This window comes from Monodelphis domestica, chromosome 3 (assembly GCF_027887165.1).
Source record: "Monodelphis domestica isolate mMonDom1 chromosome 3, mMonDom1.pri, whole genome shotgun sequence".
Lineage (NCBI taxonomy): Eukaryota > Metazoa > Chordata > Mammalia > Didelphimorphia > Didelphidae > Monodelphis > Monodelphis domestica.
The window spans coordinates 105719001-105739591 of record NC_077229.1 but is presented as its reverse complement, the minus strand read 5'-3'; the positions used below and the strand labels follow the sequence as shown (position 1 = coordinate 105739591).

The following is a 20591-nucleotide window of genomic DNA, read 5'->3' as shown; positions in this document are numbered from 1 at the left end:
GTAGACCATAGATTCTTAACTTTTTTTGTGTATCATGGATCCTTTTTGGCAACCCTATGAAGTCTATGACTGACTTTTCAAAATAATGTTTTTAAATAACTGAAGGAAATGCTAAATTTAAATTACAGGTTATTGAAAATAAAGGTTTTTTTCCCCTTCAAACAAGTTTTACCTCCTCCCGTATCCAGGCCAGTGATTAAGATCTTAAAGGTCCCTTCTAGTTCTGTAACGTTATGAGGACAGGTTGAAAGACCTGAGAATGTTTAGTGTAGAAAAGATGGGTGACTTCACATGTGTAATTTTTCTTAAAAGTTCTTACCTTTTTATTTTAGAATCAACATGTATTGATTCTAAGACAGAAGAGTGGATGAGGTAGGAAGTTGGGGTTAAATGACTTGCCTAGGGTCACACAGGTAGGTAGTCTGAGACCAAATTTGAATCTAGGACCTCTCAGTCTCCAGGCTTGCTTCTCTATCCACTGAGCCACTTAGCTGCTTTCTCATATGTATAATTGATGTTAAATTGCTTGCCTTCTCCAGGAGGACAGGGAAAGGGAATTTGGAACAAAAAAAAAAAGATTGTTAAAAGTCTTTTTTTATGTTAATTGGGAAATATTTAACAAAAGAAATAAAAATATATTTAAAACAAATATGACCATCTTCAAGTATTTGAAGGGTTGTGTGTGTATGAAAGAGATTGTTTTTGGCTCCAAAGGACAGAGCTAGAAGCACAGAATGGAAGCTGTTCAGAAGTATATTTAGACTTGACTGAAAGGAAAACTTCCCAGCAATTAGGGCTAAAGAAAAGTGAACTGGGCTGTAGTGAGTTCTTCACCAGAGGCCTTCAGGCAGAGGCTGGGTGATCTCTTGTTGGGGATATACAGCTATTCCCTTTACAACAGGTAGAAAGGAGATGGACTCCCTGAAGGCTCTTCTACCTCCCATATTCTAGGGTTATACTTGGATGGGGGACCAAGAGTAGGGAGCAGTGGAGAGATGGCCAGTTTCAACAGTGGAACTCAAGTCTAGGAACCTTGGGAGATAAGGATGCCAAGTTATGTTGCATCTAGGCGATGAAGAAAGAGCCTTTGATGAGAGACCCCCCCAGGAAGTTAGGTTGGGGAATACTGATGCTACCCAGAAAGTATCCTGGTTACTGCAGCCTTTGACTCTCTCAGAAAACTTTCCTAGACCATGTTGTTAGGGAAATCCCCAGGGACATTTAGTTCAAGACATCCCCAAACAAAATAAATGGTAATCTAGCCTTTACTGGAATATCTCCAGTAATGGAGAGCTCACTACTTAAGAGGGTAATTTAGGTCAGTAGCTAGTTTCACTATTGAGTAGTTTCTTCCTGGCTCAGTCAGCAAACTCTACCTAATAAATTAATAAAACAGGGTTACAAGGTGGGGGCAACCTGACAGAATGCTTTGTGGGTGGAGGCTGGATTCAAACTTTCTAGCTGATGCAACATTGTATGAACTCCTAGGGTTTTAGAAATGTTCTCTGCCTGGGTCTTAATTTCCTTATCTATAAAACAAGGAGGTTGATCTAGATGATTTCTGAAGGCCCTTCGAGCTCTAGACCTGTGACTTTGAAACAGTCCAGCTGCCACTGGAACCCAGGCCTCTGGCCCAGGGACTTGTTTTTCTGCCATACCTCATTGTTCTGTGTTTAGTGTACTGAAACAGAAACTAAAATGAACACCTAAGGTTTAATGAATAATAGGAGCTCTCATTTTGCTTTCTCCAAATCAATACTTTTAAGTAGGTGGTGCTATTATTATCCTCCAATGGACAGATGTGAAAACCAAGGCTAGAGAATTTAAGGGATTTATTTTAAGTGTCTAAAGTCACACAGTTGGTAAGTAGTAAGTCAAGACTTGGACCTAGGTTTCCTGAATCTCTTATTTATACCTGACTTTTTGCTTTCTCTTTCTCTTTAGTTCTTTCTTTCTCTCTCTAGTTCTTTCTCTCTCTCTAGTTCATTCATTCTCTAGTTCTTTCTTTCTAGTTCTTTCTTTCTCTCTAGTTCATTCTTTCTCTAGTTCTTTCTTTCTAGTTCTTTCTTTCTCTCTAGTTCTTTCTTTCTCTCTAGTTCATTCTTTCTCTAGTTCTTTCTTTCTTTCTAGTTCTTGCTTTCTAGTTCTTTCTTTCTAGTTCTTTCTTTCTCTCTAGTTCTTTCTTTCTCTAGTTCATTCTCTCTTTCTCTAGTTCTTTCTTTCTTTCTAGTTCTTTCTCTAGTTCTTGCTTTCTCTCTAGTTCTTTCTTTCTAGTTTTTTCTTTCTCTCTAGTTCATTCTCTCTTTCTCTAGTTCTTTCTTTCTAGTTTTTTCTTTCTCTCTAGTTCATTCTCTCTTTCTCTAGTTCTTTCTTTATAGTTTTCTTTCTCTCTAGTTCTTTCTTTCTCTTTCTAGTTCATTCTTTCATTATCTAGTTCTTTCTCTCTAGTTCTTTCTTTCTCTCTAGTTCTTTCTTTCTCTAGTTCATTCTCTCTTTCTCTAGTTCTTTCTTTCTAGTTCTTTCTCTCTCTAGTTCTTGCTTTCTCTCTAGTTCTTTCTTTCTAGTTTTTTCTTTCTCTCTAGTTCATTCTCTCTTTCTCTAGTTCTTTATAGTTTTCTTTCTCTCTCTAGTTCATTCTTTCTTTATCTAGTTCTTTCTTTCTAGTTCTTTCTCTCTCTAGTTCTTTCTTTCTCTCTAGTTCTTTCTTCCTCTAGTTCATTCTCTCTTTCTCTAGTTCTTTCTTTCTTTCTAGTTCTTTCTCTCTCTAGTTCTTGCTTTCTCTCTAGTTCTTTCTTTCTAGTTTTTTCTTTCTCTCTAGTTCTTTCTTTCTCTCTCTAGTTCATTCTCTCTTTCTCTAGTTCTTTCTTTATAGTTTTCTTTCTCTCTAGTTCTTTCTTTCTCTCTCTAGTTCATTCTTTCTTTATCTAGTTCTTTCTTTTTAGTTCTTTCTCTCTCTAGTTCTTTCTTTCTAGTTCTTTCTTTCTCTCTAGTTCTTTCTTTCTAGTTCTTTCTCTTTCTAGTTCTTGCTTTCTCTCTAGTTCTTTCTTTCTAGTTTTTTCTTTCTCTCTAGTTCTTTCTTTCTCTCTCTAGTTCATTCTCTCTTTCTCTAGTTCTTTCTTTATAGTTTTCTTTCTCTCTAGTTCTTTCTTTCTCTCTCTAGTTCATTCTTTCTTTATCTAGTTCTTTCTCTCTAGTTCTTTCTCTCTCTAGTTCTTTCTTTCTAGTTCTTTCTTTCTCTCTAGTTCTTTCTTTCTAGTTCTTTCTCTTTCTAGTTCTTGCTTTCTCTCTAGTTCTTTCTTTCTAGTTCTTTCTTTCTCTCTAGTTCTTTCTTTCTAGTTCTTTCTCTTTCTAGTTCTTGCTTTCTCTCTAGTTCTTTCTTTCTAGTTTTTTCTTTCTCTCTAGTTCTTTCTTTCTCTCTCTAGTTCATTCTCTCTTTCTCTAGTTCTTTCTTTATAGTTTTCTTTCTCTCTAGTTCTTTCTTTCTCTCTCTAGTTCATTCTTTCTTTATCTAGTTCTTTCTCTCTAGTTCTTTCTCTCTCTAGTTCTTTCTTTCTCTCTAGTTCTTTCTTTCTCTCTAGTTCTTTCTTTTTCTTTCTCTAGTTCTTTCTTTCTCTCGACTTCTCTTCTTTTCTTTCTCCCGGCAGAGATCATTTATATTTGAGTTTAATACCCTGCTCTATTGTGATTTCCTCCTATGATTTACTGCTCCTTCAAGATCCCAGGCAGGTGGTTTGGTCCTTACCCTGAGAAAGGGATGAAGCAGGTCAGTCACTCTTCAAGACTCTCTGCTAGATTCTGACTTCAGCCTGAAGAACTGGGCAAGTCATGGCCCAGGATAGAAGCTTGCCTGAGTTCAGAGTTGTTGAGAATTAGAGTTGAGATTTGGACACAGGCTACCTGACTCCAACTCTAGCACTCTTTTCCCCCTACCACTGCCACCTCCAGTAATAACCCAAATTTTTATAGTATGTTAGGGATTATCTGCTCTTTTCACTGTTGCACTGTGAAAAAGGCCCTTTGAAGAAGAGGATGTCTAGATTAAATAAATTAGGTCAAAGCATGATTATCCTGCCTAGCAAGAAGTCAAAGAATGAGGGAATGAGAGGGTTTAATCTGACAAGACCCAAGGACTGGGTCTTCCTCCTTCCAGACATTCCCATAAACTTCCTAGAGGGAGACTCCTGCCGTACACTTCTGCCCAGTTTCTCCCTATTTGCCCCAAAGTACATCCTTCTTATTCTTATTCTGCTATATTCTGCCTGCGCCTCTCCTGCTTGAGAAGCTATTTCTGGCTCTCTATTATCCTGGCGGTAATGTGTAAGTGTAGCCTGGCATTCAAGGCTCTTCATAGTCTGGTCTCCATCTATTAGTAATAAACCATGTCTTTGTTTGTATCCTAGCAAACTGGCTGCGCCTTTGCTCCAATCTGATACCCGATTCCCCCATTCAATAATTTGTTTTCCACCATACCCCACTGTTTAATCACTTCTCCCCTCACCCAGATTTACCAACCTATTTCCAATTTCCCTAATTTTGTCAAGGGTACCACCCCTCCTTCAATCACCCAGGTTCACAACTTGGGTAGCATCTTTGACTCCTGTTACATTAAGAAATAGCATGAGTACCATTTGCTCCTTACCTGCCATTTTGTGAAGTTAAGTCTCAACTTCATGTAAGTCTCCTGATTTTTGAGGAAGTTACAAGATTACTTTTCCTCCCAACTATCACCCAACTTATGTAACAAAACCACCTCTCTCCCCTCTCTAGATCCCCTCCACTAACCTTCTCCCTCTCCCCCAAGTAGTATCTCTCACTCCCCTCCACCAATAGGAAACTAGGTGTCTCAATTTCTGTATCTTGCTTTTCCTGTTTTTCCCTCCCTCCAAATTGTATGTTAACTATGTAGGAACTAAGTAAAATTTCCAAGGCAAAAGAGGGGGTAGGGATAGGTAATGGGGGTAAGTGACTTGCCACCTAACTACCCCCATTTTCCAAAGATTATTGAATTTTGTGTTATTTTAGAATTTCAGGAACAGCTCAAGAGGGAGAATCAATAAGTGTTCAGTGCTCCCAGAGTAGTCTAGTCCAAAGCAAGGGCTGGTTGTTATCTTCTGTAAAGTTCTTTACCTGAATTTGGGGATGAGCAACAGGCCTGTGGTTTTGCCACATCTGGAGTTCCAGTAGACTATTGTTGGACTCAGCCACTTTGAGCTAAAACACTACTTGTTCGCAGTTACAGAATTCAGGCTCCCTTTTGATCCCAGATTCTTTTGTTGATTATGTTGTAGGCTTCAGGCTGAGCTGGAGGCTAGAACTGAGACCCCAGCTCTGTTTTGCTTCTGGGGTCAGTCACACAGTTAGCTGCCTACTTCTGACTTGCTTCTTGCTCAGTGGCAATGTCCTGAAACGACACCCTAAGTTTGTCCAAGATCTGTGATCCGGAACTGGGTAGTGAGTAACCAAGGTGCCAGTAACCTCCTGTTCCTCTACCCTTCAGAAGGTCAGGCCTGACTGATGGAGCTGGGGCCTCTTCTTGGCTTTGTACACAGCCTCTCCTGCTGGAACGAATGGTCTACCTGTGGCTGTACCTGGCTGTTCCCCATCTCCAGTGTCCAACGGCATTGTTCTCTGACTTTCTCTGACTGCCTAGGATGGAAAAATGACTCAGTCTGATTTTTTTCTTTGATTTTCTTTTGGGATAGTCTTCCTGACTCTAGGTTTAGTACGCTATCCATTTGTCACCAAGCTGCGCTGCTCTAGAATCTATTCTATGGATTAGAATCTTACTCCTAGGTTTTTTAACATTCTCAAGGTACCAATGCAGTATTCCACTGTCCACCTGTGATCTCTCACCCCTGATACCTGGCAAGCCCTTTTCTGAATATACATCGTCTAGATAATGACATTTTCTTCGCTTATTGCATTGGTTGTGTACTGTAGCCTTTTTCATAGGACAGATGGAAGAAGGAAGGAGGAGGGAAGGAAGGCAGGAAGGAGGAAAAGGAGAGAGGGAAGGAATTGATGGAGAGGGAGGGGAAGGAGAAAGGAAGGAAGGATTAGGTGGAGATAGGGAGGTGAGGGAGGAAGGAAGAGGTGGAGAGAGGGAGGTGAGGGAAGGAAGAAAGAAAGAAGGAAGGAATAGATGGGAGAGGGAGGGGAAGGAAGAAAAGGAAGGAAGGAGCAAAGAAAGGAATAGGTAGAGAGAGGGAAGGGAGGGAGGATGGAAGAGAAGGGAGGAAGGAGAGAGAGAATAGGTAGAGGGAAGGAGGGAAGAGAGAAAAAAAAAGAAGGGAGGGAGGGAAGGGAAGTAAGAAAGAGAAAGAAGGAAGGAATAGATGGGAGAGGGAGGGGAAGGAAGAAAAGGAAGGAAGGAGCAAAGAAAGGAATAGGTAGAGAGAGGGAAGGGAGGGAGGATGGAAGAGAAGGGAGGAAGGAGAGAGAGAATAGGTAGAGGGAAGGAGGGAAGAGAGAAAAAAAAAGAAGGGAGGGAGGGAAGGAATTATTAAATGTTGACCATATACCAGACTCTGTACTAAACATTTTACAAATATTATCTCATTTGATCTGCCATTTTGCCTTCTGCATCAGCTGTGATTATGGTATTCCATATTGCCTGGCCAAATAACATCATCAGAAAAATATTGGTGTTAAAATGATGGACTTTTTATGTTAGGGAAAAGTGGGGTGTCATTGACAGCCTACATCATTTACAAAGCTAGACACAGTCTAGCTTGCTCATGTCTTCCTATTCAAATCTGAGTCCTGGTCATTATTCCATCCATAATGCCTATCTTAGGCATCTGTGCTAATGGACTGACTCATTGGACTGCCTACCAGCCTACCTTTATGCCATTGTTTGGATAGTAGGCATTTTTTTAATCGTTATCCATATCATTTTTCCTCTGGACTCTTAGTCTACTCTACTATCCTAGGGCTTTGTGCTACAGTATTATGTCATCCACCAATAGCAGCATCTGGAGCCTCTTAACCATCTATTGGGAATCCCTTTTCCACACCTGAAATTCTGTCCAAAACTAGAAATATTCCATGTCAGCAGTGAACATTTTTTTGTGAACAGATCATCTGTTTTATACCTTACTTGATATTGCTAATCAAAACTCATTGAAAAGAGTATAAGCTATGATCTAAAATCTAAACTCTGAGTTTACATGGACCAAGCCCAAACTAGGAGGTCATGGGTGGGGAGAAGAGAGAGAGGGATAGGGGCTTCTCATGGTGAATTAACTAATGGACCGGGCTTAGTTTTAAATTGTTTATAGGTAACACTTTGGCTTTCACCATGATTTCTGAGGGAAATATTAGAATTTGGTCTTTCCAAAGACTCACACTCTAGCACATAAATAGCCACAATAACTCTCACTCTTCCCCAGGCACCTGTATGGCTCTCCAGACTGATAGCATTGTGGTAGAACAACAAGGATATAAAGATGCCATCTGCTTGTCATGGAAAAGCTATTGACCTTTCATGCATTGAGAAGCTGTATGGCATCGAAGGGATATTACGCACTTATTTATATGGTGGGCGTTCTTGAATATGAGCAGCACAGGAGCAACAGGATGTGTACAATAATGGTTGGGGTATATCACAGAACATTTAGCTTATCTCCAGGATGCACGTAGCTAGGTAGTCTGTTCATCTGAAAATATTTGAATTGTTTGTGGATGTCTGACTCAATAGGGTGGCCTTCAAAGCTGCATTAAGGGAGGTATAATGTCTGGAACAAAGGAGGTAACATCTCTCTGTGTTCTTCCCTTGTCAGACTGTACCTGTATCAGGCTTGTATTTTGTTCCTAGCACCATGCTTTTCAGCCTGGACCATAAGAGGGTTACCAAGATAGTGAGAGGACTGGAGAACATACCACAGGAAGCTTGATTGAAGGAACAAGGAATGTTTAACCTGGAGAAGAGAAGACTTGAACCATGATAGTTATTTTAAATATTTGAAGGGCCGGAAAAGAGATCAGACTTTTTCTTTTTGGTCTCAGATGAAGAACTGGGAATAGTGGATGAGAGAGGGAGGAGAGGTGGATTTGAGCTTGTGGTAGGGAACGCTCTCTTTGTAAAAATAAATTTCCACCTAAGTTTTCCAAAGTCACGTGATCCATATTGTCTCATAGGGTCCTCTAGGGAAGAATTAGGCTTCTCATCATTGGAGGTTCTCAAAGAGGAATAGGTGACTTTTTATGGGGAACATTATAGTCAGACAGAGGCTGAACCTGGTAGCCTTTGAGGTCTCTTCCTGCTCTTCATTTCTATGATTCTGAGATGAGATTTGATAGAATAACGAGTGGTTTTAAATGATGGAAGAATCCTCTTTATTTTCTGAAATGTGGCTCAGGGGCTCGTGCCTGATAATGTAAGGCACAGAGGAAAGTGCCCAGTTTCTGGAGGATGTTCAGGGCAAGGGGGAAGAAGAGAACGAGATAACGTTCTTATGAGTAACCTTTGTGGGAGAGTTCTGGAGCCAGTGAGACTAGAAAGAGGCATGACAGAGCAGGGAGAGGTGGAGAAGGAGATCTGAGGGCTCCAGCTGGACAGGCCAAACGTCCTCCTGGGGACTCTCTTCATTCACCTCTGTGCAGGGTTGTAATCCCTTGGTCCAGACCCAGAGGAGCCGCCTACAGAACCACCGAGCCAGGATCAACCAACAGATCAACAAGGAAATGAGGATACGCACTGGGGCAGAGAACCTCTTCAGGTGAGTGCCCAGGACCAGTCGGAAGGTTCTCAGAATGGTCCAGGGAATGCCACATTCCAGAGTTATTCCTTGGGAAACTCATTGTGGAAATTAGGTCTAACCCACCTTCATATGTGGGGCTCGTCTTGGAGGCTTCTTAAGGACAAAAGCTGTCTCCTCCTTCCATTTTAGGGGTTCTCTAAGGGCAGGATCTGTGTCCCCCTCTTCCCTATTCTGGATGCATCCTCAGGACAAGGTCTTTGTCTTTCCCTTCCATCCTGAGGGTAAAGAACATCTCTCAATTCTAGGGATTTCCTGAAAGCAAGGTCTGTGTCTTCTTTCCCATTCTAGGGATTCCCTAAATTCCAGTCCTGCCTCACCAACTGCCCATTGGACATTTTATTTTATTTTTTAAACTCTTACCTTCCATCTTATCAATACTAGGTATTGGTTCTAAGGCAGAACAGCAGTAAGAGGTAGGCAATGGGGGTTAAGTGACTTGCCCAGAGGCACCCAGCTAGGAAGTGTCTGGGGCCACATTTAAACCCAGGACTCCCTGTCTCTAGGCCTGACTCTCAATCCACTGAGCTGCCTCACTGCCCACCCACTGGACATTTTAAACGGACTTTTCTCTAGGCACAAGTTCCTTGAGGGCAGAGCTTTACTGTGTTTCAGGGTCTCTCTGGGTGTCCCGGGAGAGAGTAACATGGGCTTCTCCTTCAGGGAGCAGGAACTCATGACTGGCTTCCTATTCTGAATTCTGCACTGACCAGCCCCTCCTTTTTCTTTCCTTTGGCACTTCTTCCTCCTCTGCAAGAGTGCCTCCCCTCAGGCTCCCTCTTGGAATGTGGGTCCAGGTGTCCCTCGTCTCCCTCATGTTCCCTGCCCACGCTGTGCCCATTTTGGCCCCACAGGCCCTTTGCCAAGGCCTAGACGCCCCGGGATGTTGGGAGGATATTGCAGGCCCTGATCATGATGGCTTTATGCTTGGCTGTCTCCTCCCTTGGCCATCCCCCACAGGCCTCCAGACTTCTTCAGCTGGGCCTCCTCTGTTCCTTCAGCCCCCCTCTAGGGAGGAAGGCGCTGTCTCAGCAGCTCACAGGAGGGACTCGAGAGAAGGTTTAAGATTTTGGAAAACAGAAATCACAGGTTTAGAGCTGAAAGAGACTCCCCTCCTACCGAGGAAGAAATAGCTCCCCAGATGGAGTAGGGGCCCCAAATCACACACGTAGTAAGTAGCAGAGCCAGAATTTGAATCCAGGTCAGTCAGGCAATGAGTGTTTACTCTGTGTAAAATTATTATGGTGTAAAATTCTAGGGATACTACTACTACTACTACTACTACTACTACTACTACTACTACTACTACTACTACTACTACTACTGAAGGAAACATCTCTGATTCAAGATCTAGCCCTCATTCTGTGACACTGTTCTACCTCTAAATATAATTTCAAGAAAAAAATATAAAAATTTAGATCTGAAAGAGACTCTTATCCAAACTTGTGTCTTTACAAAATAAGAAACTTAGGCCTGGAAAAAAAGTTAGACTTGCCTAAGCAGGGAGTCTTAGGAAGACTTGGTTTATAAATCTCTCCTTCACCACTTTCACTCCACCAAAAAAGCAACCCTGAAAAACCCTCCTCCTTTGCATTCTCTGCAAAACAGAAGAAGGAGCTCAGGTAGATGAGGGGAAAGGATCCAGGAGCCAGGAGATCTGGGTTAGAATGCTAGAACTAGAGGTGGGCAGGAGGTATTCCCCAACCTGGCATCCTCAGGGGAGATTTAAGTCTTCCCAGTCAGTACCAGAATAGGAATTCTGCCAAGAATAGATAGCACTAGTTGGTTCAGTGGATGGAAAGCCAGGCCTAGAGATGGGAGGTCCTGGGTTCAAATTTGACCTCAGGTACTTCCCAGCTGTGTGGCCCTGGGCAAGTCACTTAAACCCCATTGCCTAGCCTTTACTGCTCTTCTGCCTTGGAACCAATATATAGTATTGATTCCAAGACGGAAGGTAAGTGTTTAAAAAAAAATAGGTAGCATTTATCAAGCACTTGAAAGTTTGTAAAATACTTTTATCTCATTTGATCCTTGTAACACCCCTGGGAGGGAGTTGGTATTATCCCCATTTTGCAGATGAGGAAACTGAGGCTGAGAGAAACAAAATGATGCTAGCAATTGTCCAAGGCAGGATTTGAAGTTGGATTTTTCTGACTCTGAGTTTAGCTGCCTTCTACCTACTACATCACATAGATGCTATAATATCCCTGACCAGAGGCCATCCAGCCTCCAGTTGAAAACCTTCAGGTACTGGAAACTTTGGGACTTCCCCAGGCAGCCCTTTTCTCTCTTTTTTTTTTGTTCAGTCATTTCAGCTGTGTCTGAAATGTGACCCCATTTGAGGTTTTCTTGGCAGAGATCCTGGAGTGGTTTGCCATTTCCTTCTCCAGCTCCTTTTACAGATGAGGAAACTGAGGCAAACAGGTTAAGTCACTTGCCCAGGGTTGGCCAGCTAGTAAACATTGGCCAGTGAAGATGGGTCTTCCTGATTCCAGGCCCAACACCCTAATCTAGCTGTCTTGAGGGATGCCCTTGAGACACCTTTAAAAATGTTGTGAAAAGAAAAAAAATAAAATAAAATACAATGAAACACATTAAAACAAAACAAAATGTTGTGGGTCTTTCCCTAGAGCTACCACCAACCACCGAGTCAAGGAGACTGTTGCCCTGGAGCTGAGCTATGTGAATTCCAACCTTCAGCTGCTAAAGGAGGAACTGGAGGAGCTGAACAGTAGCATGGACGTGTACCAGAATGACAGGTGCCCAGGGCTCGAGGGGATGGACAGGGGTCTGGCTTGGGACCCCACAGAGCGACTTCTTATTTTCAAAAGGGGGAAAATGAGGCCTTGAGAAGATCTCCATCTCATCAGTGTCAGAGCTGGGGCTCCTAATAACAAATAGTTAGCATTTTTGTGGCACTTTTGATGGTGTACAAGTAGTCATCTAGGTCATCTTTAATTCTTCCATCATTAAGTAGTTATTTGGCATTTAATTATTTAATTAAAATAATTTAAAGTTTCCTATTTAAATTCTCATTGGATCCCCATAGCCCTTCTTGTCGGGGAGGTTGGGGAAGGGGGAGGCAGGTCTGATTAGCTCCATATTGCAGATGAGGGCATGGAGGCTCTGGGAAAGATTACATAGCGACCAGGCAATGGAGCCCAGAATTGGAACTTGTGTTTTCTTATCAGAAATTCAGGGTTTTTTTTTCCTTCTCTCTACATCCCTCTTTGGGATCTCATCAGCTGCCATGGGTGCAATTATCATCTCCACCCAGACCTTTCTATCCAATCTTGAGGTTCCCTCTTCTGAGTACCTCCAGTCCTACATCCCCAACTACCTGGGACCATTTTCTTTTTTTTCTTTTTTAATTTGGAAATTTTTATTTAATTAATTAATTTAGAATATTTTTCCATGGTTACAAGATTCATGTTCTTTCCCCTCCTGTAGCTGATGTGCAATTCCAATGTGTCATTGATCAAGACCTATTTCCATATTATTGATATTTGTACCAGGGTGATTGTTTAGAGTCTATTTTCCCAATCATTTCCCCATCGACCCATGTGAACAAGCAGTTGTTTTTCTTCTGTGTTTCTACTCCCACAGTTCTTCCTCTGGATGTGGATAATATTCTTTCTCCCAAGTCCCTCAGAATTGTCCTGGGTCATTGTATTGCTGCTAGTAGAGAAGTCCATTACATTTGATTGTACCACAGTGTATCAGTCTCTGTGTACAATGTTCTCCTGGTTCTGCTCCTTTCGCTCTGCATCACTTCCTGGAGGTCGTTCCAGTCTCCATGGAATTCCTCCACTTTATTATTCCTGTTAGCACAATAGTATTCCATCACCAACATATACCACAATTTGTTCAGCCATTCCCCAATTGAAGGGCATCCCCTCATTTTCCAATTTTTTGCTGGGGTCATTTTCCACAGGCTACTCAAATGTTCACATCAGGACTCCTTATCTTTCTTTCCCAGTGTTCTTTCTATTTCTGATGAGGGCTGCATGGTCCTTTCAGTTGTTTAGATTTGTAACTTTATAGTCTTCAACTCCTCCCTCTCTCTTGCTGTTAATTGTCAAATTTTGCTGATTCTACTCCAAAACATCTTGATTCTGTTACATTCCTCATCAACTCATTTAGCATTGTTCAGACCCTTTTTGCCTCTAAATTATTGTTTTTCAGTTGTATCCAACTCTTCCCAACCCTTTTTGAGGTTTTCTTGGCAAAAATACTAGAGTTGTGCGCCATCTCCTTCTCCAGCTCATTTCACAGATGAGGAAATGGAGGCAAATAGAGTTTAAATGACTTATCCAAGGGTCTCACAGGTGGTAAAGTGTCTAAGGCCAGATTTGAACTTGGGAAAGTGAGTCGTCCTGCTTCCAGGCCTGGAGTTCTATCCACTGGGCCATCTAGATGTCCCCTGAATAATAATAATATTAGATAAATAGGTTTTGATCAAGGACACATGTAAAACCCAGTGGAATTGCACGTTGGCTATGGGTGGGGTGGGGTGGGGGAGGGAAAGAACATGACTCTTGTAACCAAGGAAAAATATTCTAAATTGATTAATTAAATAAAATTTCCCCCACCCCCCCAAATAGCTTTAGACACCAGAAAAAAATAATATTAGAGAGGTGTGTCAAGGAAGCTCATCCCCTCCTCCTCCTCAGTAACTTTACCTGTCTATCAAACATTCCTGACATACCACAGTTGCACCAGGGTTGCATTGGTGTACGTTTTGTATGTCAATAAAAGTTAAGGTTTGGGGCAGATTGGGGGAGACCAATGAGAAGACCATGAGAGAACCATGAGGAGAAGAGACAGGCAGTAGGTGAGGGGGAATGAGGAAGAAACTAGCAAGCTAGGCCCTATGCAGTCAGGTTACTTAGGAATGATTGTCTACCCTTCCTAATAAGCTTTTATAAAAATATATACATCTCTGGGTAGAAATAAATATATTTATTTTTAATTATTACAGAGGTCTCTCTTGGCCTCTAGTCTTTTCCTACTCCAAACCACCTTCCAAACAGCTGCTGAATTCATATTCCTAAAGCACAGATCTTACTTTGCTCCATAGACTCCACGATTCTCTATTATCTCTAGAATTGAACACAAACTTCTCTATTGGGCATTTTAAAGCCCTTTATAGCCTAACTCCAAACAGCCTTTATAATCTCATATATTATTCCCCTTAATGAATTTTTTGTTGCTGTTTGGTTGTTTTTCAGTCATGTCCCACTCTTCAGGACCCTGTTTGGGGTTTTCATGGCAGAGATGCTGGAGTGATTTGCCATTTCCTTCTCCCTCTTGTTTTACAGATGAGGAAACTGAGGTAGCCAGGGTTAAGTGATTAGCAGGCCAACTAAACCAGTCTTCTTACCTAAAAATTTCATCTTATGTCCCCTTGCTTGTACAAACTTTCTCTCAAGCCTTGGATATCCTTCTTCCTCATCTACCTTCTAGAACCCCAATCTCCATCCAAGTGCTCCATCTCAAGTTCCATTTCCTACTTGAGACCTTTCCTGATTTTTTCCCCCAATACAAGCCCTTCTTTCTTGAAATCACCAAGTATTTTTTTTTTTTACATACTTATGGTTTCCCTAGAATGTAAGCTGAGGACTGGAGTTATTTTCATTTCTCCCTCATTGTGAAACATGATAGGCACTTAATAGATTCTTTCTCGTTTTTTTACTACCTCATAGTATTCCCCCACTTTGGGGTCCCCCATGGTCTTTGCTTTCAAGGGCTACTTTCCTTCCCCCTTTCCCCCAGGCACATATTTCTGCCAGCCTCAAGTCATTCTCACTCTGGGAATGAAAGCTTATTATCCAAGAAATCAAGTGGAAAGAAAGAATGCTAACTATAGGGTCAAGAGACCAGAAATGAAATCAGAAGCAGATGGTGCCTTAAACATCATTTATTTATTTATTTTTTAGTTTTATAATCTTTTATTTGATCATTTCCAAGTATTATTCATTAAAGACAAAGATCATTTTCTTTTCCTCCCTCCCACCCCCCGTAGCCGACACGTGATTCCACTGGGTATTACATGTGTTCTTGATTCGAACCCATTGCTATGTTGTTAATATTTGCATTAGGGTTTCCTTTAGAGTCTCTCCTCTGTCATGTCCCCTCAACTGCTGTAGTCAGGCAGTTGCTTTTCCTCGGAGTTTCTACTCCCACAGTTTATCCTCTGCTTATGAATGGTGTTTTTTCTCCTGGATCCCTGCAAATTGTTCAGGGACATTACACCGCCACTAATGGAGAAGTCCATTACGTTCGATTATACCACAGTGTATTAGTTTCTGTGTACAATGTTCTCCTGGTTCTGCTCCTCTCGCTCTGCATCACTTCCTGGAGGTTGTTCCAGTCTCCATGGAACTTCTCCACTTTATTATTCCTTTTAGCACAATAGTATTCCATCACCAACATATACCACAATTTGCTCAGCCATTCCCCAATTGATGGGCATCCCCTCGTTTTCTAGTTTTTGGCCACCACAAAGAGCACAGCTAAAACATCATTTATTTAATCCAACACTTTTGTCTTAGAGGAGTAAAACCAAGACTGTAATAATTAAATTAATATGTAATAATTTAAAATATTATATTTTAAGAGATTATTTATTAATGATCACTAGAAATAAAGGAATAAAAAGGTAACAAAATAAAACCACATGCCCGTCGCTAATCTATCTGTTCAAAAAGCCCATGCTCCACCACAGTCGCCAATAGGAAGCAAAGAGAGTGAGACCAGGAACTGCACCCAATATATCCCCCTGACTATATTAGTGGGCTCCTGGGAAATGTAGTTCAAAGGCACAACGAAAAAAGAGCAGAGGTAGAATTCAAAACCTGGTCTCCTGAACCCAAACCAGTGCTTTTCTCACCCTATCTATTGAGTGTCTCATTTCAGTGCTCTTGCTTGCTAGCCAGGTAATGTTGGGCAATTGTGGCCATTCCTTCTCACTAAGCCTCAGTTTCTCCATCTGGAGGAACAGGTCTGCGCTATTTGCTCTCCCTCCCATTCAAAGTTGTTATGGGCAAAAAGACTGTAAGGTTTATGAAGTGCTATAGAAATGTGAGTAGGAATGATTGCCTCTCCTTATCCCATTTCTAATCCCTCATTTTAAACCAGGGTCCCCTGAATCTGGAGTTGGGAGAAAGCCAGGTACTTGATAACTAGAACCATAGGGCTGGGGCTTCTGGGTGGGGGTGGTGGTAGGGGAAGCTATGGCTCATAAAATTGCAGACTTAGAAGGGACTCAAGGGGTTGTTGGAATGAAAGAATACAGGAAAAAAGCATTTATTAGTCCCATTACTTTGGCAGTCACTATGATAAGCACTGGAGATACAAATATCAGAATAACTTTGCTTTTTAATTTTTAATTTAATTATTTTATTTGTAATTATTTCATTTTAGATATGTACTTAATGTATTTTTTCATATTTATTTTTTGCTTTTATTTTTTTAAGGAACTACTTTCTAATGGGAAGTGGACAACCTACTTAGGGGGTGATGCCTGAGGGTTGGGGGGGAGGTATTTTAGTCTAGGAAGCTCTGAAGGGTTTGAAGAGAAGGATAGGCCATATAGGATATGGTAGCATTGATTTGAATATAGTTCTTTAAATGTAGAAGTAGAAAGGAGAGTTGGTGGTGGTGGTGGAATCCATCTGGATTTGTGTGAGGCACCAAAGCAGAAAATGGTCTGGGTTCAGAAGCTTGGTTCCAGGGTGGGTCTCCAGAGGTTTGATTTGGGGCAGAGGGAGGAATAGCACCACAAAGGGGAGGGTAGAAGCATTTATGAAACATTTGCTCTGTGGCAGGCACTGCGCTAAGTGCTTTACAGATAGTATCTGGCCTTGGTGAAGAAGCCTGGATCCAGCCCCCCTTCCTTCTCTAGGCTAGCTGCTTAGCTCAGGGTGAGGGGCCCAGGAGCAGGGGGACCCCCTGGAGGAACCTCCGAGCTCAGAGTCCCTTTTGGCCTGTTGTTTCAGTGAAGGCATCAGCGTCCCCATGATCCCTCTGGGGCTGAAGGAGACCAAAGACTTGGATCTGGCCGCACCGCTGAGGGTAAGTCCTCGGCCCTTGGTCTGAGAGCAAGATGGCCCTTTCCCAATTGGGAGCTTGGCTTGGTTGGGAAGAATTGACCATCTGAGTTTAAAATGTTGAAAAATCTGACCGTTCTCCTGCCTCAGTTTCTACTCCTATAAAATGAGAATAACACTCAGGCTATCCGCCTTTCCAGGCCATTTCAAGGAAAGGACTCTAGCAAGGGAACAACTGCTGTTTATAATTATTATTATGGTTTCTACCCGATAACTCTGGATTCCTCCGCTTAGCATTTTGAGTCTTTCCCCCTCTAGTCTTACAGATGCCTCTTCTCCAGCTCTCCACCCATCAGCCAGACATGTTTCGACTTTCTTTTTTTTAAATGTTGCCCTCTCCATTCCCTAACCCTAGAGTGCCCTTCCCCCATCTCTACTTTTTGGAATTCTGTCTGTCTGTCTCTTCAGGCCCAGCATGGCAACTGCTGCTTTCCGGAAGCCTTCTTTGATTCCTGCCCCATTCCCCAAAGAGAAGAGCGATCTTTCCTTCTGGGAATCTTCACAGGTCTAAGAGAGAGCTCTCACACTCCACTTGGGTTGTTGTCAGTGTAGAGTTCTAGGAAGGATGCTCAGATCCAGCCTTGACCTCCAAGCCTCCCTTGGGCCTCTCCTCTTCCTTTCACGACTAATTCCCCAGGACCTGCTTTCCGCTCCAGGATATCTTCTCTTTTCCCAAACTCTCAGCTCCCGAGTTCTTGAGCTTTCTTGTCTCCCAGGACTCCCAGATTTATTCTCTCAAATCCTTGTTGCCTTGTCTAATCACCTATCCCATTGTCCCAGTTGCTAGTCCTGATTTGGTATAATGGATCAAAAATTCTAAGGTTCAAACAGTCTTTTTTTCTAAAACCATATTCTACTGTCTTAAGGTAGAATTTGTTCTCAAGGTACTTAAAAAGCATTTCAGGGGGCAGCTAGGTGATTCAGTGGATTAAGAGCCAGACAGAGGTTCTGGGTTCAAATGTGGCACTTCCTAGGTGTGTGACTGGATGAGACACATTTCCCTAGTCCTTCTGCCTTGGAACCAGTACACAATATTGATTCCAATACAGAGGCTAAAGGTTTAAATAATTTTTTTCCAGGAAGATAAAAACAAAAACCACATGCCAGAATGATAAAAGCAGTAGTTGGGGGGGGTCTCTTTGGGGGTCTCATAAGCCCTCCATCAGAATCTAAAAATTGCCATATATATACATATATCAGAAAAAGGTAGTCTCTGCTTGCAAAACAACTTTGTTTTTAAAAATTTTTAATTTAAAATTTTAATTATTTTAATTTAATTTTTAACTTTAATTTAATTTAATTTCATTACTATTAATTTTAATTATTTTATTACTATTAATTTAATTTTAATTAATTAATTAAATTATTTCTTTTAATGTATACACATATATATATATATATTTTTTTTTTTTCCCACCTGCCAAATGGAGGCCACAGCTGGGTCCCAGATCAGACCACCCTGGGGCAAAGTTCACCCATATTTCCTTAGGTTTTCATGGTCATTTCTTTTCTTGCAAGAGTTCCAGCTGGTATTATGGGAGCATGAGGAGGGTTAACTCCCACCTCCCAATTCCACCAGCATCCTGGCTGACAACAACCTTCTTCTGCCAAGGCCAACATCTTCAGCTGTTGTTTCCTAGCACCTGCTTCTAGCAGCAGCAAAAATAATACCAGCTCCCGTGTCTGCACTTCTTAAAAAGGTTTATAAAATTCGTTCCTCCAAAAGCTCACAGAGTAAGCTAGCGCAGTGATTACAGCCTCATTTTATATATACTAAACTGCATCTTTCATGGGAAATGACTGTCTGTGACCTCATAGTGAAACCAGGTCTCCTTATTGCAATAACAGCAATGATAATACTAGATTTCACTCCTGCTTTTCGCCAAGCTGTCATGCAATCCTTGTGGAACTCGAGAGATGTTTATTGGGAACTGATTGAGGCACTTAGGTACCCTCATGGATAGAGTGCTAGACCCCGAGTCAGGAAAACTCAGGTTCAAATCCAACCTCAGACACCGGCCATGTTTCCTTAGACAAATCATTTGATCTTTGTCTACTTCAGTTTCCTCTCTAAAATGGGGTTAGTAGGAGCACCTGTGGCTTGTGAGGATCAAATGAGAGAATATTTGGAAAGTGCTTTGTAAACCTTAGAGCACTTTATACATTTAGTTATTAGTATTGTTGTTATTGAATGACTACACGTAAAAAGTAGTATGGGTTGGAAGCATTCTGAAGGGACTTCTCTAGTAGAGTATTCCAGATGCTAACCTTGGCTGTGAGTTCTTTAACATTTTAATTTTTAAATTTAAATTTAATTTAATGTAATAAAAAAAACAACAAACCCTTACCTTCTGTCTTTGAATCAATATTGTGTATTGGTTTCAAGGCAGAAGAGTGATAAGGGCTAGGAAATGGGAGTTAAATGACTTGCCCAGGGTCACACAAGTGTCTGAGGCCACATTTAAAACCAGGACCTCCCATATCTAGACCCGACTCTCCATCCACTGAGCCCTCTACCTGCTCCTTCTTTAATATTTTCATGAGCAACCTGTATAAAGGCATAGATGACATGTTTAATCTGATTTATAGCTGATGTAGAATTGGGATTGGTAATACTTTTTATAATAGTCAGGACCCAAAAAGGTCTTGACAGGCTACCAAGGTAGGCCAAATTTAGAAAGATTCAATTTAATACAGAAAACATAAAGCCTCTAATTTGAGGTCAGAAAATCAGTTTCCCAAGTAGGAAATACTGTCTAGCCTCACCATTCCCTCTTCATACGAAATAATATCATCCATCGTGTAAGTCATCCCTCCCAGCTTTGCAGCATCTACAAATTTGATGAGTTATACCATCAATAGTTGGTGCTTTTACCAAATTTATAGAATCTTTGAGTAGGAATGGGTCTTTGAGACCATCTAGTTCAATTCTTCCAACTGGAATTTTCTTTATGATGCATCCAGGAAGGAGTCATCTAAGCTCTCCCTTGAAATCCTCTCCTGAGCTCTTTCTACTTTTGGATAACTTCAATATTTATGTAATTTTTCTGTATGCTGAACCTATACTTTCTACCTATTCTTCCTAGTTCTGTCCTTTGAGGCAAAGTGGAACAATTAAAATTTCTTCTGTGATAGCCCATCAACCCTTGGAAAAATAGAGATTAGAACTAAAAGAGACTTCAGATACCATTAATTCTAACCTTCTCATTTTACCTATGAAGAAACTGAGGCTAAGAGGTTAAATGACTTGTTCACGGTCGAACAGCTTTTTAGTGTCTGAGGGAAGATTTGCACTCAGATCTTCCTGGCTCTAAGTCCAGGGCTGTCTCCAATATACCATTTTATTTCAAGTACTTTACAAGAGCTGCTATGCTCTACTGAGTTTTCAGTCTTCAAAGAAACATCCCTAGTCTGTTCCATGGATTCTGTTGTGGCATAATTCCAATCCCTTTTGCCATCTTGGCTGCCTTCCTATATACTCTTTCCAGTGTATCTGTGGCCTTCCTAGAAGGAGACTTTCAGAACTGAACCCCATCCCTCTCCCTTTCCTTCCTTAGGAGATGATCTCGGAGCACTATGGAGAGGACAGTGCCTCCTATGAAGTCGAGATCAAGAAACTCACAGACCTGAGACAGGTGTGTACACAGTGGGCTGGGTATTCCATGGACTGTGAAGGCAAGCATGTGTAGCGCATGAGACTTATGAGAGTGAGGGCCTATGG

At 41.5% G+C, this 20591-nt stretch overlaps 1 protein-coding gene across 2 annotated transcripts in view; it reads left to right on the top strand.

Annotated features, from left to right (window-relative positions):
- RHPN1 (rhophilin Rho GTPase binding protein 1) overlaps nucleotides 1–20591 on the top strand; it is a 49823-nt gene that overhangs the window by 8061 nt on the left and 21171 nt on the right. The window contains exons 2-5 of one of the 2 annotated variants that reach the window (XM_007488840.3): nucleotides 8605–8720; nucleotides 11390–11518; nucleotides 16760–16835; nucleotides 20428–20505. In XM_007488840.3, coding sequence (XP_007488902.2) covers nucleotides 8605–8720; nucleotides 11390–11518; nucleotides 16760–16835; nucleotides 20428–20505 — 399 coding nt within the window. The remainder of the gene's footprint in view (nucleotides 1–8604; nucleotides 8721–11389; nucleotides 11519–16759; nucleotides 16836–20427; nucleotides 20506–20591) is intronic. The other variant, XM_056822947.1, reaches the window with a different exon arrangement.